The 16,208-nt window shown below is 38.2% G+C and overlaps 1 protein-coding gene across 1 annotated transcript in view; it reads left to right on the forward strand.

Annotated features, from left to right (window-relative positions):
- The first annotated feature begins 470 nt into the window (after nt 1-470).
- The window catches only part of LOC115242342 (protein sidekick), a 35,549-nt gene continuing 19,811 nt past the window's right edge, over nt 471-16,208 (forward strand). Inside the window, 1 exon segment of the mRNA XM_029818569.1 lies at nt 471-1,741. Coding sequence (XP_029674429.1) covers nt 1,648-1,741 — 94 coding nt within the window. The 5' untranslated portion in view covers nt 471-1,647.

Raw genomic sequence — 16,208 nt, forward strand, 5'->3', positions numbered from 1 at the left:
TGTCTTATGAAAAACGGCAGCGTGACCCCTCTCAGGTTTCTCTCTGCACGCACCGTAAGAATTTTCTGTGTATTCAATAGAGTATTAATCATGTAACTTTTTCCTAAGGGCGAAACCGTGAAAAGTGGAAAATTTTGCCATTGAAATTAATGGTCGTCGCGACATGATTTTTCGAAAAAGTACGATCCGCTTAAATACACTTTTTCAATTAGCAGAATCTCCGATATCCCTAGCCGCGGCGAAATCTCATTGGTTATCGCGCGTTCACCGTGTATAAAGCCGGCTGTGCCCGTTCGCCGACGCATTGCCGAACGCGGCCGAGCGCGATCGAGGGCAGCCGAGGACGGCCGAGAACGGCCGAGCGAGCGCACGCGACGCTCGGCAGCGATTGGCCGCTCAGTCTCATCTCGGGCGGGCATGCGCGTGCACGCGATTTCAAGTTGACGTTTCAACGTCGTCCGAACACGCTCGCCGAGCGACGCGGTGCATCTCAGTGATTAACAAAACTCTGTGATTCAGGACGATCGAAGCTAAAATACCATTCACACGCTGAGGAAGAGAGCTCGATTCTCGCGCGGGATCTTGCGTTCGAACACCTCGCGCGTATTCACCGTGTTATGACGAAATTTCGGCGGAATCCCGCCAGCGATTTAACGGTGTTGTGTTCGCCAGGTGTTGCCAGGTGTTACCAGGTGAATGTGCGAGCGTTCGCGTCGGGTTATCTTCCCGGGGGGCGAAGAAGAAATCGCGGTATCTCGCGCGAATCTTTTCCGCGAGACTGTACGAAGTTTACGTAATGCGTTTTATTGATACAGCGTGAAGTAAGCTACGCGCGTGTTTGAATGCATCGTTAGAAGACGCGAGTGCCGGGACGCGAGTTGAACACGATCGGTGAATATCTCGTCGATCTTGTCGTGATCGCGTCGATTAGGCGACGATCGAAGGCTGCCCGAGACGAGGATGGTGAACGGCGATCGAAGGTGAATGAGAAGGACGGGGAAGACTGTTCGATCTCGGTCGATAGATCCCTCTCCCGTTCCTGCGGATTCCCACGAACGTGGAGGAGAGAGGGAAGGAGGGGAAAACACGAGAGCGACGACGAGCGCATCGCGTCGCATCGCTCCGCGAGGAATGCGCTCGTCGCGGTGCAAGCGAATCCGCGAGGATTGTTTCTTTACAAAAATAATAGCGAACAAGTTAACGCGACGGTGAGAGTCGGTGGAAGGGGTCAGGGGTCAGAAACAAAATTATACTTGGTGCGGCGCGAATTTTATATCGTTTTACGGCGTGTTTGTGTGTCAATCGCACCTTCTTTCCTTACGTCCTTTCCGGAAAGTGTAAGAAAGAACAGCAACGGAAACGCGCGTTTCGACGAGAGATCGACAGGTTCGTCGAAAGGGCGGGAGGACGGAAGGGGGGGATAGTGAATAGTGAAGCACGAGTATCGCGCGGAATGCGAGACGCGAGTGTACGTGAAACGAAGACGCGCCGCGATTCGCCGCGATTGGCGTAGCTCCTTCCGGAGCTTCTTACGCGACGACGGCGGCGGCTACGAGCGAGGGAGCAGGCGACGGTGGAAAAAAAAAAGAGGAGCGTGAGGGGGGGAGGGGGGTGGAGGGGAGGTGAGGTCAACGGCGAGGCGAGAGGATGGAGCGGCGACCGGCGACGACCTCCGCGAGGACGCGCAGCCTCCTTACCGGTCTTTGCCTCGTCTGGATCATCGGCAGCATCTGCGCCACCGGTGAGTCTTGATAGATTTTTGAGTCGCGGATCCTTTCGATGACTACCTGCGTCATCGGAGGATACGATCTCAATCGAATGCAAATCTAAAAATTTGGCGATTACTGGGAAAATTTTAATAGACAAACGACGATTGGAAATATTATTTTATGACATTATTTCTGTAAATTTCTGCGAAAATTAATATAGAATATTGAAGAAACGGGAAAAAAAGGAGCAGAGAGAAAAGAAGATTCAGGATCGATAGATCAACTGATTTGAGCATCTGTCTTGGATCATTTTTCTCTCTCTCTTTATTTAACATCCGCTTTGAGAGATTATCAAGTGCCGTACGCGTGATAGTATAAATAAAATCGATGGCTAATAAAATTTCCCAAACAGCGAATATATGATACGAATCAAAATTACAAGGGATTAATCTTTATAAAAATAAACAGTAAAGAAAAAATTTAAAAAAATCTTCAAAAAACCACATTATATCCTTTATACAGCCTGCTTCAAAACAATCGAATTTACTCAGCAATAATAATTTAAATAATAATATAATCAAAATTTTGTATTTATATTTAATAAAAATATTTATCAGAATATTATTAGCAAATACTTAAAAATGTTTCTAAAAAATTAAATATTTGTTATAAAAATATTTTATTTTAAAATTTATCTACTTATTTGTGAAGGAAATAATATTCGTGGGAGAGAACTCTAATTTATTTACAGAAAAAGATAATCTAGCTTGTGTAAACGCATAAATAGCTATGCAAATATCGCACGTGACTCGCACGGTGATTACTTCTCAATAAACGTCATTAGAAACCCCCGATGGACCAACACATCGGGGGAAAATCTGCGAATCTCCCCTAGAGCGGTCGAGTGTGGCGTAGGAGCGACCCTAATTGAGATTTATTACGACGTTAATCCGGAGCAATTGTGCGAACGAAGTTAAACCGTTGACCTCTTGTCTCGATTGGCGAGGAGGACGACTGTGAGCACGTGCCGCACGAGGACAATTCCGAATTAACCCTTTGATTTTTTACGTTTTATCTCACGTTTAATATAAAACGTAATATATGCATATAATAAAAATTAAATGAATAGATGCAAAATTTATTTTGCATAAAATTAAAAGAGTTTTGCATCAAACTTATTCCTTGACGTTCTGAGTTGCTCAAACAGCCGAACCTTTAGATTTTTAGCTAATTAAAAGTCGGTCAGACAGTTCCATCATTGATTGGGCGCATAAATTGTTCGAACTTGAATTTCGAAGGTTTCTACTTCGAATAGTTTGAATCTATTTCTTTTTGTTCTCGAGTTTAAAAGTCGCTCGCATCGTTCCGGTTTTTTGCATACAGAAGTAAAAAAAGAAGACGAAAAAAAAACAATCTCGCTGTTCATTTCGCTTCTGGCACGCGCAGCTTCTTCATAAAATAAGGACAAACCGCCATTGATTAAATTTCCCTCAGACAACGCCGAGCATTGATACCGGTCGTCCAGCAGATAAAGGGTGATAAGAGAGGCGCGATACACAGAGGCACTTCTTTCTTTCCTGCCGAAACGCATATTCTATTTTACTTGTCTCAAAGACGGAATATAAATTCTAGTTCTCTTAAACCGTCTTGTTGGACGACATTCGTGATAACCGCAGAAAATCGCGAAATATTCGTCCTGCCTGATTGGATTTCTAGCAGGTACACTGAAAAAAAAAATTGTTAATTTGACTAAATCCGTTCAACTAATCACCATTTTTTTTATTGAAATATTTATATATTTAAGTCAGATAAGACATATTAAATCTAACATGACGTATATTTGACTTAAATATATAAATATTTCAATTAAAAAAAATGGTGATTAGTTGACCGGTTTTAGTCAAGTTAACAATTTTTTTTTTCAGTGTATAGATGTAAAAATGTAGGCGCATATGGCACGTATGGCGAAGTTATGATAAGATTATGTATTAAAATACGTTACTTTGATATAGAACATAGTCATATCATATTATTTTAATATATAATATTAAAATGATATTTATTATATATATAATTATTTTATATATAAAATATTTTTATAAAATACTTTTATAATAAATATTATATTATATCATGTAGTGACTTAACTGAAAGAAGTAGAAGTTTATCGCACGTATATATACATATATAAAAAGAGCGTAATTCAGTAACCTGCGTGTAAAAGTCAGAATGTAGAAAACCGGTAGTGGTAAAAGCTATCGCTAGTAATGGTAACTGTATACACGTACGTGTACACTATGAAAGGTATCTATCACTGGCGTCAGCTCGTCCAGGGTACAATAGAGGACAAGGGTCTTTACCTGATCCTCGACACAAGTTCCCTCTCCCAGTTTCCTCCCCTCTCCCCCTCACCCGTAGAAAAGTCCTCTACCTTTCTATAGTCTTCTACTCACTGTATCGAGCGCGAGTACCTTTCTTCGGCTACGTAAGGCTATTGAGCGCGAACCTTGAAGAGAACAAACTCTCTGGATTAAGTGTTCGAAAAACGTGACGGATTTCATAAAAAAACTAAAGTAGTAAAAAGAAAAATGCAAAACTCGAAAGTCATAATTTTTAGAAAAGTTTTGAAGACCATTTTTATCGCAATTTTTAAGGGGGCATACCCGTTTGAAAACTCAAAAAATGAGTACATTTTCTAGATTTGTTGCAGAGCAATGACTTGACACAAATTTTTAATTTTTTTACGATATTAATACAATATTATTAAATACTTAAATAAAAATCTTAAGCTTAAAAAAAATTTTTTTTGAAGTTATGGGAATATTTGCAGAACTGCTTCAAATTTTAAGTGGCTACATGGTGTGCATGAAAACGTTCGTAGAACATATCCAAAATAAAAAATACAAGTTTCTTTTTATTAAACATATTAATAGCTATCTACTATCCAAGCGTTTCTTCAAAATTTTTAAAAATGAGAAAATGGCGACGTACTGAAAAAACGCAGATGCACACCGTGCGTGAAAACATAAACCTGTAAATATTCGCATAACTTTCAAAAAAAAACTTTTTTTAAGTTGAAAATTTTTATTTAAGTATTCATTAATATCGTTAAAAAAAAAGTTTTTATCAAATAATTTCGCTGCAAAAAATCTAGAAAATGTACTCATTTTTCGAAGATTCAAATGGGTAGGCCCCCTTAATACTGCTCATCTTTATAATACATTTTTTTGTAAGCTTTCAAACTAAAATTTTATCAAAATAAAATTTACTTGAGATTATAACCGAGCAATATATTTTTATCATCTATATTTATCGCTCCGAAGTTTAGTTTTTGGAAAACTATCAAACACTGTATGTGTGTTTTGGCATTTTTGTAAAAGAAAAATCGATTCACAGAATGGGTTAAAGAATTCGCAGGTAGAAACAAAGTGCGCTTAGCGAGGGACACTCTTTGTAATACTTTTATTGCTATACCATTCGACGCAACGTCGCCGACGACACGATAACGATTTCTGTGAGTCGCGGTGACTGACAAAAACTCGACAGGCGGCGGAGATCGTACGCGGCCTTTACCACCGGTGTCGAGCGGCCTTAGGCCGTTATCCTCTCACAGCAGACCACGAGCCGCCGTTCTCGAGCGACCGGATGTGCCGATCGTCCGTTTTGCTTTTACCTCTCCATCTTTATCGAGTCATCTTCATTATCGTTATCATCTCCCTGTCCTTCTCGCCTTTGATATCTTTCTTTTTCTCGCGCATTTTCCTTTTCTCACATTTTTTCCACTTTTCCTGTCCTTTTTGCCGATTTAAATATATACTCGAGTGATTTGATTAGATCATAAGAACATAAATGAGCAGTAAAAAAAAGTACCAAGTGCACGTATATTTTCATAGAGCGTTCAGTTCTCATTGTTTTTAAAAGGAAAAATATTCTTTATTGTCATTATTATCTACCTGTCTTTCTCTCTGCCTTTGATATCTTTCTTTTTCTCGCGCATTTTTCTTTTTCACATTTTTTCTACTTCTCTTCTTTCTGTTCTTTTTATCGATTTAAGTATACACTCGAGTAATTTTATTATAAAAATATAAACGAGCAGTAGAAAGCACACCAAGTGCACGTATATTTTCATAGAAATGCGTTTAATTTTCATCGTTTTCAAAAAGAAAAAAAAATTTGTTAATTTCTCGCAAAGATACTCGACAGAAAAGATGCTTTAATATGTCGCAGGAAAAATGCTATGTGAACGGACCAAAAAAAGGAGCATAAAAGAGGAAAATAAATATTAGAAGCAAACCGGAAAGCCTTTGAATTCTTGACCCACCGTTTTGTTTCCCGTCATTCACAGCGTCGAATTCTTCGGGCCTTCCGTCGGGCTTCTCTCGAAGGAGAGAAGGCGAAACATTCGGAATGCCAAGGGAGAGGGAGAGAGAGAGAAAGAGAGAGAGAGAGCGAGAGAGAGAGAGAGCGCTCGCTCTCAGCGCGACCGCTATTGTCTCGACCTCGTTACCGTAGTCGCGGCAACGACAAAAAGCATCGGGCCCGAGGTCCCGTGTGTGTGTCTCGCCGTAATTCCCATTATTATTCGCCATGGAAACTCTCGTCGACGCGAAGCGACGCCACGGAACGCGGCGTAGCCGGTGCACGAGGGGCCACTGACCGTCCCCCCGGCAAGGCTTTCTCGTCTTTCATGGCTTCTACTTCGTCCTCTCTTCTCTCTCCTCTTCATCTTCTTCCGTAGCTTCCTCTCGGTTTTATTCCCTTGGTTTAACCGCACACACCGCCGTCATAAATAGGAACTACTCTTACTGCAGTACGTACAGTAGACGAGCTCCATATATTTGTTTCTATATTTCGCTATTCGCCCTTATATTCGCAACAATTTCAATCAGATAATCTCGATTAAAATCTAATCGTAGTTCGAACTCGCCGAGGAAATTCTCGAGTGTCTTTGCCTCTTCCGCGGCAAATTGTTTTTTTGGTTGCTCGCCAATGTTAGATACATGCGGCTCATTCCGATGCCGCAGCGATTACCTCGGAGCGCGCGGTAATCACGTTCCCAGCAAATTGTCTGTACGGAGACAAGAGACCCTCTTCTTTCTCGTTTTTCTACTCGCATTGTCGAAAAACCGTATTAGCGTTTTGTACCTTTTTTTATTTTATTTTTTATTTAGACACAGATGTGCATTAAATATAATAGCTTAAAATATAATAATTCGTAAAAAGGAGAGAGAGAGAGAAAAAAAAACATAGATGCAAGATAAATTCAATACAATAAATCTCCAGCATGGAGAACAGTTGGAGGCAACATCACGCTTTCCGTCTCGCGCGATAAACGTAATATCTTTGGTGGAAAGAATTGCGAAACGCGCGACATACGTTTCTGTCACGCCCAGAAGTACGCAAATTATATACGGCTGTCTCCGTTTGTCGTTACTCATATTATTCCCAGCGTGAATCGTAGCGATGCATTCCCGCTTTACGATTCTCACCGCGCGTTTTTCGTCCTTACGCGCGTCTTATGCGCGCGCGTTATTTCTTCCGCGTTTCCTTTGTTCCGCCGCTGACCACGATATCGGGGAAGAATCGTCGGTGGAAAGTGAAAATATCGGTGAACGCGCACGTTGCACACGTGTCTCTTCAGACGGTTTGCGTTTTACGCAATGCTCGCTCAAGGTCCATATCGGTAACGGAAATTCTCGCTCACCTGAGCACGAGCGTGAAAGGACACGTGCAGACGCGTAACTTGAATCATCTATTCTATTCCGATATATCCCGCATTCTTCGCAGGATTTAATCATCGATGATTGCGTCACGCTCCAAGTTGTGCAACGGGTGACGCTTCTCGAGATGCGCAAACGAGTCACCTGCATATTATTAATAGTTTCCGCGATTTACGTAAGCGAATCCTTTATCGAATGGTACTAACGTTCACCGTTTTGTTCTTTGAATCGTGAGTAGAATCTTAGACAAAATGCGGAGAATTTTTTAAGGATTTAATAAAGATCACCGCGTAAACGAATTTATAAAGATGCTGGATCGAGTGCATCCCCAGGTTCGCACGATTCCTTTCTTCTCCTCGATTTCCTCCGCGTCTCTTCCTTTGTTCCTCATCCTGACCGCGGTTTCCTGTTTCGTGCGAGAGGAATTAACGTCGATCTGTGTCTAAATCGCGTTCGTGAGCTCCAGCGTCTCTTCGGGCGATTTTCTACGTCCTTTCGCAAGACGAGTTTTCTTCGCGGCGAGAGCGAGAGGAAGAAGAGGGCGAGAGACGAAGGACATTACGCGAAGGAAAGAACTGTAAGAAATTGCTCTGCACGTTCCTTCAAAGCACGATCTGACCTTAACCGCGAGTCTCTATTGCAATTCGAAGAATCTTCTTTTGTTAATTATTTAATTAATTCTGGATTAATGTTTCAATATTTTAAATAGTAATAATAGAAAATAATTGAATAATTGACATAACATAATGTATTAAATTTGCTTTAGAGACGACCTATATAAATAGCGACACACAACTCAAGATAGATTTCTATTCAAAATTTTACACCTTGTATATAATACAGAAAACGTTTAAAAAAGCAAATTACACAATAACATGCAAAAATTATAAATAAATTTCTGAGAGGATCGTCCATCATTTGAACTCGCTCGAAAGCGATATAATATAAATCAGTGAATCGCACAGAACGTCTCTCACTAAGTGCATTAACAATAATTTTATTATTTTTATTACAACTATCATATACAAATATTTTGCAAAAAATGGTGCACATTAAGAATATTTTGACGCTGCAATTTCATTTGTTATGTTGTAACGGAACGTAAAAAAGAAAAACCGCACAGCAGGTGAAGTACAATTCTCGTAGACGCGTTTTTACTCCTCGTTGTTATGCGTTCACGCAATGCCCAGTCACGATGACAGGGTAAAGCAGGATTTCTTCAAGGCCGTAAAATGAGCCACGCACAGAAACCGTCTGCATAATACATACTCCGGCCACTTATGTCGCCGCGTGTATAAGAGTCTGTCCGGCTGCACGCGTGCATTCGGCGCACGCACGGCCAGAAATAAAGTTACTGGGCCTCGTCGCACGGATCGTTTTTCAAGGTACACGCATCGCGTGTGTAAAAACCATTTCAATTTAGTTTAATTTACCTTAGCTGTTTACATCCGTCGTTGATTAAACGTAAATAAATGGAAATTTTTCATATTGTTAATTAAACATTCGGAATAAAGAATAATTCAGGGTGTCTACTCTCTGGAAAAACATGGAAAACCTGGAATTTTCAGGAATTTTTTTTGCACCTGAAAAAATCAGGAAATTCTTATGGAATTTTATTGGGACTCAGGGAATTTTTTTTTAATAATTTTTTTTCTGATAATTTTGTTCTTATATTGTAAGCAGTCGGCAATCCATCGATAAGCCAAATTATGAGAAAATTATGTGTTTAAAATATATTTATATATTTATAATATATTATAATATATTTAAAATATATTTATAATATATTATATATAATATATTATAAATATATCTATCTCTGTTTATATATTCAACGTCTTAACGAAATATTGAATACACAGTATATATTTTTTATTATAATTTTTAGTGATATAAAAATAAAAATGTAAAGCAAGTGAAAAATGCTTATCTTATAAAAGCTATTTTTTCAATATTTGCAAATCTAGTACTTAAAATTTAAGTAGCTCTATGTTTTTCTTTTATTCTTTTCATTTATTCTTTTTTATGAGTGAAAAATATTAAAAAACACATACAATAAAAAAAAACTTTAGTTTAGAAACTTGCCCCCCTCCACAGAAAAATCTTTAAAATATTATATTATATAAAATTATTATATAAAATATTATATATATCTCTTTAATTTTAAACAAAAATACCTGGAAAATCAAGGAATTTTTTTACAAAGATTAATGTAGATACCCTGATAATTACAAAGACGGACGCATGTCGTCCCATTGTTTTTATCCTTCGCTAAGCAGAGATGACGGGAAAAGGAAAACCTATCCGTGCCGCCGCGTTCCGGTTGAAACATTTTTACCTTCGTGACTGCGAAAAGGGGCGTCGGCCAGGATCATTATTAGCGCATCGCGCGTGTGTCCGTTGGGGCGCGCGAAAAGGACCACCCTTCGGAGAACATCCTTGCATCCCCGTGTGCATCGCACTTGTGCTGCACACAAGTTTTGCACCCCGTTTACGTGCAACCCTGCTGCGCACATGTCTCGACGCAGCTGCCCCGCTCGTTTTGTTCCAGATTGTTCATTGAACTTGGAGCATCCCTCCCCCTATCCTTTCGCGCATGCATAACAAGATCGAGGGACGGGAATGCACCCGCGCCGAAAACTTTACGGTGCAGCGCGTCGCGCGGTTGCACTTTGCGGCGTAAATTTAAAGCTAAGTGCGAATTCAACGCACGCGTGACTAACACGTGGAAGGATTGCACTCGCGCGCGAAGTGTTCAATCGAAAATTCTAGGGACGATAGTTCTCTTTCCTTTACACACGATAAGGAAGATATTTCTTGGAAATACGAATAGACATAAAATAGATAAGAAAATATTGTAAAATAATAAAAACGAGGTAACAAAATATTCATTGACGATAAATGAACAGATAAAGTATTGAAAGAGAGATAATTGGATTAGAATGAACGAAGGGAAGGTGAGGTATAGAAAATTAAACAATTGGGATACGGATGGACAAATCGATCCCGTCCATGGGAACATATCTCTGGTGGGAATCTGCGTGTGCTAATTCGGAGTTACGGCTCGTTAAACAAGCGGTTTTTAAACGCAACGGTCGGCACCGTTGTTGCGATAACAGAACAGGCCCGGTGTGATATACTCGCATACGAGCGACTTGCAATTTCTCGCAACGATGCGTCTTTAACTATTAATCACCGTAATCGCCGACGTATGGATGGGAGAATGCGAGATGCGCGTAGACGAAGGGAAGTACTTACGAAGGAATAGATATTAACGTCATTGCGTAGATTGCTTAAAAAATAAGATACCGAAGAGAATAATTGTTTCTTTCCTTGTTTTGTACATTTATACCAAAAGCACATTTTGATCGAAAAATAAATGGCATTTCAGCATTTTAGAATAAAAAACTAACTAAAAAATTTTTTAAAAATAAATTAATAATTACATAAAAATCATAAATACCCCCCTATCATACCCCCTCGATCGAGATTACGAAAGTGGCTATTGAAAAACATTAGTGAATTTTTTTCATTTATGTTTATTTTGTTCCCTTGAATATTAACCGAATAACATATATGAAATCGATATTTCGTATGCAACGATATATTCTGTCATTATATCATACGACATATATCCTCGTACGAGCCACATCTCTGTCACATTATCGCTTATAAATAAGATGCTGGGAAGACAAGTCACTCGTTCAGGATTAAAGTAAGCGGCTGGACGATCGTGGTTTGAAAAAAAAATCAAATCCAAGGGATTGGAAAATCCCTTCGACGGCTCGTTAAAGTCAACCGCATTCCCCGACGCGGGTTGTTTACGCTCAATAGAGCGCGTTCAAACTAACTCAATTTTCGCCTTTTTATGAGGTCCGAACGTGCGTCGACCCCGCTGACAACACGTGGCAGCAATTTAGTGCGAGCTTACGTGCTCCAGCTTGCGCCCGGTACCATATGCGATACGGAATGCACTTTTTAGTAAGTGCACTTCATCGGCGAGTAGTTATTTCCAGATAAATTCTTGAAAGAAAGAATATTCCTTCCTTCAGCGAGGTCTGACTCATCAATTCGGCTATCATTGTTATCAGAGTTCATCCAATATCTCAATCCATTGGATTGTTGTATGTGAGATATCGGTCTTATATGCACAATTTTTAAGTAATTTCCGAGAACGAAATAGGGGGGAATGATAGGGGGATATTTGTGATTTTCATGTAATTATAAATCCATTTTATAAAAAAATTTAGTTTTTTATTCTAAAAAGCTAAAATGCCATTTATTTCTCGATCAAAATGTGCTTTTGGTATAAATCTCTTAAAACAGATTTATTAAATTATTTTCCCAAAAAATTGAAAAAAGAACATTCAACATAAAGAAAAGAGGAGAGAGAAAAGATTAGATAAGACGTAATGGACAACGCAATGCATTTATTCGAACGAAACTTCCGAAATTGGGCTATTACGGCGTCTTTGGGATAAATAAACGCGTGTGCGGGTAGCGAAAATATTTTTCCCGTCAACGTTTTAAATCTCTCGAGATGCGGCTTGAGACGCATCAATCAAGACGGCTTTCGGCGCCCTTTTGCGCACAATCTCGGCGAAATCTCGATTCTTTTCGCACCGCGAAACCCCGTAAAGCCTTTTCACGCGATGTAACAAACGAACTAACCGCAACTAGTCTCGAAGGCTACAGTTGTCCCAATTTCCCGACAATGGCAAACAATAATGGTGTGTGCAATGAGGATTTCGTAAATGATACGCGTGACGGATGCTGCAAGCTAGAACTCGGCATAATTTACGACGGTTTATCAGTGGATATTCATTGAAAAGTCAGCGGGAAATATTTTAAATGTTATGTCGTCTACGAAATTTTTTCATATCATTTATTATTGTATTTCGGGAAAGCTGTATGCGTAGAAATATAAATAAGAGGAAACTTGCGCAAGGTTAATTGAATGCGGGGTCACAGCCCCGCCTTGTGCAAGTGCCAGTGCTCTCTCTCTAAATTCCAGTCCCGACCGTGAAACTCGCTCGCTTCGTTTCTCGATCTATTGGCGAACAGCCAAATATCCCTGGTAACGTGTCTCAACTGCCACCGACTTTCGTATACAAGCTAGTTGCCCGAACACATTATATCAAGCGATATCTCGTAGATAGACGTCGCGAAAATAACGGGTGTCCCGAAAAAAAAAAATAAAGGTATGTGAATATGCTTATTTTATGTTACAATTAAATCGGAATTTTTAAAATAGGATGTTAATTTCACAAAGGCAAAATGTCTTCGTCAAGAAAAATTCACTCCAAATTTAACAAGAAATACCGCTACGTGTATATTGTTTGCTTGAAACATCATATATGTAGATTATATCCGGAAAGTTGCGCGAGGAGGAAGGCTCATCGCGTGTTACGTCATTTAAATCGATTGATCGCGTCCGCCGTCTATCGCTTGAGCCAACTTCGGTGGAATAATATAATAGTTGATTAGGGTAATTTAAGAATCGCAAGTCTATCTTAATTTACGTGGTTTTAATAAATAAAGTTTTAATAAATTATATTTTTATTCATGCATTGCCGTTCTTTCATTTACTATTTGACAGAACACGCGTTGCCGTTCTTTCATTTGCTATTTGACAGAACACGCGCCTTGTCATTCTTTCATTTATTATTCGACAGAACACGCGAGCATAATTTCAATATCGATTTAACTTTTACGTTACACATTGCATTTTACATTGGGTTTTTTTTATTTCTTGAAAGCAGAAAAAAAATATATCATGACTTGGTATTTAAAATTAATTTTGCGAAAGATTTACTTTTTATTGTGTTTATTTTACAAACTCATGTATATATATATCGCGTAATTTCGAAATTACCTTGCCAAATGAATTGGAATTTTACACAATGTGATATTTACTTTATGCAAAGTAATCGCAAGATGAAATTATATTTGAAAATTGGAAAATGAAAAGGAAATTTCCGGCAAAGTTTTCTCCTTCCTAGGAGAAGCGGCGCCGGAGAAAAACGTCTGCAATGTGGCGCGTCCCAGAAGAACTCGAGGTTGACCACCTGCAGACTGCAGTGAGGAGGGAGTTATGCATCCTCTCCCACCCCTCAGCTGCAATATAGCTGAGGCTGCGTGCAGTAAGACGCAATGCGCAACATTTTGCGGTGCTTCCGTCCCTTACCAATCGGCTTATCGGATACCCCCGTTCAAATTCGAGCGCGCGAGGGGCATCTCCGAAATTATTTTACTCGATTTTACGCAATACACAGAGATTTCTAAACTCTCTCTTTCTACGCATACTTCGTTGCGCTCCAATTGCGCGCTGAAAAATCACTCGCAAAAAATTTCGTGCATCAAAATCATTTCTTATTGCATAATACTTGACTTATCCTCACATTTGTTATTCTATAATAATTAATTTTTACAATTACTCGAATACTATAAACGCGCCGCCATTTATTTGCGTGTATGTATAATTACATATTAACTCCAATTTATTTTAATATAAATGATAATTAATTTATAATTTCTTTTCTTTTCTTGTTCGTTCTTTGCTGTTTCCTTGTGGCACTCACACTCATTCGCGAAAATACATATTAATTATGATTAGTCGTATACGCAACAATCGCAAGATACTTTGCACGATACTCCTAATCGTGGAATAGTCACACGAGATATGCATTTTATTATATTGTAAGAGAAAGCAACACAAAAAGTACGATTCGCTCGTCGTTTACACGATGTCATAATCATGCGCCACTCGTTACAGCAATGTTATCTCTATTGCTGATACATGTGTAGTATACGTTAATAAAACGTGAATCATAAAATCGAAAGAGTAAAGAGATGAAGTTGTGATAAAGCAATCGTTTAATTAATAATTAATATATGCTCGCAGTTTTAGAGAAATTTAAAGCATTAGACAAAATATATTTAATTATAAGCATTAATAGAGAAATAATTATCCTAAGAATCGATAATCGAAGAATCGCAACCAAACAATTTATAGTTTTTATCTCTGTCGCTTTGATTTTTACTTATAATTTTATTGATAATAAATAATTTCACACACGATATGCTTCGTTGAAAGTTTATTATCGTAACATAGTTTTGTCACACATATACACATACACACACAAGTGTCGCCGCGCGAAAGATAACAAAGCCATAACATGTAAACAATAGAGCGGTATACGTCGCCAAGGCTAATCTCGATTTTTCGTATAACATTTTGCGAAAACTTGACAGTATACGTATCACCGAGCGATCATATGAACGTGGAATAATTAATTATAACACTGTTAATAATTAAATCTCATTTGAAATTGATAGAATACGATTAAAATATATACATATGATATAATACATAAAATATTTCGGCAATGTATTATAATATTGAATTCGGCGTTGGTGGGGTATACAATAGCGTGCTAATGTTTACGTGCTTCGGTCTTGTTATCATTCGGCCGGCGACATTTAAAAAGTATTGTAGGAGACGGCGGAGATGCTCCGTCAAATTCCTTTTCTAAACGCGATCGCGACTAGTATATATAGACAGAATTTGCTATTATTTTAATTATTATAATTAATAATTAATTAACTTTTGATATACAACATGAAATTATATCGTGACAATAATAAAATGCGTATCTCATGGGATTGTTCTGCGATTGAAAATGCTGTGCAAAGTGTCTCGCGATCGTTACATATACTACTATTTATAATTAACCGTGTTTTCGCGAGTGAGTATGAGTACCAGGAGAAAACAGGAAAGAATGAACAAGAGAGAAGAAAAGGAGGTTTGGATAAGGGACGAACCGATATGCGGTAAGTAATTTATAAATTATTTATCATTTATATCATATTTAAAATAGATATATTGCTCGTTCTTTTTTCATTTAAGCAACAATATCTGCGAGTATCGATTTAACATGCCTTTTTAAAAAGTGAAAATATATTCTAAACTCTTTATTTCTACGCATATTTTGTTGCACTTTAATTATATGTTGAAAAGTCACTCATGAAAAATTTTCTGAGTCATAAAATATAATATATTATTAGAAAAAAAAATAATAAATGGATCAAAATATTTTATTTTTACAATTCTTTTTATCCTTATTTTCATAATTTATATAATATTTAATTTACAATTCAATATACTATTTATTTTCAAGCATTTAAATTATTTCCAACAAGCACTTATTTCACAAAATTCCACTTTCCCGCTAACAATAAACAGAACGTGCCGGCTTCGTTCCTCTCTCGCAAGGATATCGTTTATCATACGTGTCCTCTACAACGCGTTGTCAGCAACCAAATTCTACCAGCTCGGTCGCTTAAAGTTTGAAAGATGAATGGACCGACCGAGAATTCTGGGTCGCGAACGCGAAAGAAGAATTTCTTCATTTACTAGACAAGTAAAGCCTTTAGTTCGCAATCCGCGTCCATGCCCCTCTGTAAACGTGCCACCCCGTTTTACCCTTGGTAACAGCTGCGTCGCTTAAAATAGGGGTTTCTTTAGTGGTCTCGACCTGCATGTAGATGTACATATGAACATATGTCCGACGAATCACGCGATGATTGTCACTATAGCGACGCGTTCAAACCCTCGTTTTACAATAATCTACGGAATGGGATATCTAATTTAAATTTAGATTCTATTATTTTGTCTCCTTAAATATTCATAAAATATTTAATAGAAAAAATCTCTAATCTAAAAAGTATTTTTTGATTACAAAAATTTTATAGTTTTAAAAAGAAAATAAATATTTCT

Source organism: Formica exsecta, unplaced genomic scaffold (assembly GCF_003651465.1).
Source record: "Formica exsecta isolate Colony F162 unplaced genomic scaffold, ASM365146v1 scaffold59, whole genome shotgun sequence".
NCBI lineage: Eukaryota > Metazoa > Arthropoda > Insecta > Hymenoptera > Formicidae > Formica > Formica exsecta.